The 3256-nt window shown below is 42.8% G+C and overlaps 1 protein-coding gene across 2 annotated transcripts in view; it reads left to right on the forward strand.

Moving 5' to 3' along the window:
• LOC104289904 (ubiquitin-conjugating enzyme E2 E1) overlaps window positions 1-2268 on the forward strand; it is a 44077-nt gene extending 41809 nt beyond the window's left edge. For both annotated transcript variants that reach the window (XM_009888932.1, XM_009888933.1), the window contains 2 exons: window positions 200-347; window positions 1360-2268. In XM_009888932.1, coding sequence (XP_009887234.1) covers window positions 200-347; window positions 1360-1457 — 246 coding nt within the window. In that variant the 3' untranslated portion in view covers window positions 1458-2268. The remainder of the gene's footprint in view (window positions 1-199; window positions 348-1359) is intronic.
• The last annotated feature ends 988 nt before the right edge of the window (window positions 2269-3256 follow it).

Genomic DNA, 3256 nt, shown 5'->3' on the forward strand with positions numbered 1-3256 from the left:
GGTGCTGGGCTGCCGGCCCCGGCTGGGTCAGGCGCCCCGCCGGCCTTCGTTGCCCTCTTCCCCGCCGGCGTGCGTGGGCTCTTTTCCTTTCCCTTCAGTTCTGGCTGCCTGGCACGTCGCTGTCGCGGCTGAGGTCACGTATTACCGCATCGTGTGCGTTTATTACGGCAGCACGCCAGCTAATAGCTGTTTCTTGCAGGTAACGTTTCGGACAAGAATCTACCACTGTAATATTAACAGCCAAGGCGTCATCTGCCTGGACATTTTAAAAGACAACTGGAGCCCAGCATTAACTATTTCTAAAGTTCTTCTCTCCATCTGCTCCCTCCTCACAGACTGCAACCCGGGTAAGTCCACTGCGTGGCCACGCAGGCTACCTGCTGCCTTGCACCCTGCCCGGCACCCAAATAAGGTGTCCCTCATCTCATCCTGTTGGCTTCGGCCAGCACGGCTCCAGCCTCCAGTGCAGCACGTTTCCCTCTCCAGGGCAGCTGGAGAGGGGCTGGAGGGGGTGGAGGTGATACACCCTACCTGCCTGCTGTTCACCGCTCCTCAGGCTGACCCACGAGGAAAGCGGCGGTCCTACTCCTGCACATGAAAACTCCTTCCCCTTCCAAACCAACTCTGGTTTTGGGTAAGGGTTCAACACTCTTCGCTGGTCTGTAGGACTGTAGTCGTTGAATAACGGAGCTAGAAGAGCCACAAATGCAGTTCTGAAATCAAGGGGGTTAGCCTTCTTCTTTCCATCATCCATTTAAAACCAGGGACCAGCTATGCCACAAGTAATCCTCACTGCTTTTTTAGCCCACCCGTTATCCACACCAGTTGAGAGGAATACATCTCGGTTTGCAAAGTCAATTTTACAGGTTGTATTTCTATATATGTCTAAAAATGACAGAAACACCAGAGTTCATGCTATATTATATATAACAAAAATAGATTTGTTGGAAAAATAAAACCTCCCCTTGTGACCTGCTCTTTCCTAGAAGGCAGATTTATATCGATACAAGTACACTTAGCAATGAGTGTGTCCCAGGTACTTTTAGAAGGGGTACAATAAACCTGAAGTGCATGAATTGGTGAAAGTCCTCAGTAATGCAAAATATGACTACTGGATGGCCTTATAAACACCTTAAAACTTTTAACTGGCATTTCACTCTGTATTAGTTAATAGATTAGTATGTCGCCATAAATACACTCAATCAACGAAGATACAGACCATCAATTCCGTATATTCAGATTGTTGCAATGTGCCTTACCTGTGTGATTCCCTTGTATTAAATTCACACTTCAGCTTGATTTTTCATTTTTATTCAGTAACTTGTCTGAAATAAGCAGTTTGCTTTCTTTTCTTTTCAGCTGACCCCCTGGTTGGAAGTATTGCCACTCAGTATATGACTAACAGAGCAGAGCATGACAGAATGGCCAGACAATGGACCAAAAGATACGCTACATAAACTGGATTTTCGTCAAACTCTTACATTATTTGTCTGTGATGGAAAGAGCTGCTTATGATTTTGAAGGGGTGGGGGGAGGGAGGGTGCTGGTAAAGAGTAGGGTATTTCTATAACAGATTTTATTCAGTCTTTTATTTCTTAAGATTTTGTTGTTGTAACTTAAGGTATCTTGCTACAGTAGACAGCTAGGATTGGGAATAGCATATTTTAAGACTGTAATTAGTTCAGCAATATTAGCTCACATATAGTACAGAGAAGAATGTAAACTTCTTAGACTTCTTTGGTTTCCAGTTTGCTTGCAATATGTAAAAGATTAAAACAGCTTAATTTTGTACAGGTACATATGTTGACCTTTATGTAAAAGTCCTTTCAAGACTCTACACACTGTTTTTGCTTTTTGTTTTGGGTTTGGGGGTTTATTTTGTTCTGGGTTGAGTTTCTTGGGGTTTTTTTTTGTAAAAAGATGTCGGCATTGTTTTCCCCTATGGAGGGCACATTGGTATTTAACAAATCCTTTTTAAAGACTCTCATCTCATGATCTGTGATATGGAGAGGGGGATATATGGCCTCATATATGAAATGAGAAGTAGTTAATGTATTATTTTATAAGCCAATCTATCTTTGTGAAAAGAATAAAGGGTTTAATCAGGACTTACGGCAACCTGTAGTGAAATACCTTAAGCTGTTTAACTGTAAGGCGTGGAATAGGAGTCACTCAGTGGATTGGTTGTATGTTGTGGGCTACTTAAGTCTGCATTTGTTACTGTGCTAATAAAAAGATGTTTAAAAAAAAAAAAAAAGAAGAAGAAAAGATTTCTGCTTAGTGCCTTGCTTTGTCATTTTGCCAGAATAGTGTCCCCCAGTACGCTTTGAGGATTACTGTATGGATAAGGACAAGGGAGATCTGCAGGTGAGTGCACTGACTGCTGCTATTTTGGGAAGACACTTTTAGACAAGCTACAGTGAATGACAGCTAAGACTTTTTCAACTGTTTACTGTGTAAGTGTTGCACGGGCTGGTATGGCCCATGAGGAGGTAACCTGCTGCAGAGTCCACGCTAGTTACTTTTTAGCTTGAGTTTTCACAGCATTGGCTTTTCAGGACTGTCACATTATTTGAAAGTACAACTGGAAAAGTGTAAGACATCTGGAAGGGAAACAGGCAGGAGGGAAAAGGAAGAAGAGACTATCTTCATGTTTTTCTGATGGAGTGTTCTATTCCCACTTGGAAGAGGAGAAGGAATCGTGTCCTGCTAAGCTAGCAGAAGACACCTTAAAGGAGAGTAAAGGAGACTTGATCTGTAGATCCTTTAACTACCTACAAAGATTATCTCCTAGAGACATGGTGTTTACATTGAGGTGTGTGGCAACAGGGCAGGTAGTTGTGGATATGGCATTTTTGACCACTCCCTTAAGGTAAAGGCCGGAAGTACAGATTCATTTTCACACGGCAAGTACTTCATGTTGCGACATTCTTCTGAGTGCCATGCAGTCATCTTGCTCTCGGATTTATTTTGGTACTTTAAAATAAAGTCTGTATATATTTTGATACTTCTCTTCCAATCTATATATGGATCACATCTAACTTGGGCCAAAGTTAATTAGAGGTACCCTTCCTTTGGTGGGTAGTAGTACATAAGTCTCATCTGCTGAACTGCCTTCTTTTGGGACAATGTATGTTTTGGTGTATGAGCTCCCTCAGCTGTTTGGCTCACCCTAGGAAAATTATTGGTATACAGCTACATCACACCGGGACCGTCTGCAGTAATCGTTTCCTCCTCTCCTTTACTGTGAGTGAGG

Source organism: Charadrius vociferus, unplaced genomic scaffold, assembly GCF_000708025.1.
Source record: "Charadrius vociferus isolate BGI_N301 unplaced genomic scaffold, ASM70802v2 scaffold217, whole genome shotgun sequence".
NCBI lineage: Eukaryota > Metazoa > Chordata > Aves > Charadriiformes > Charadriidae > Charadrius > Charadrius vociferus.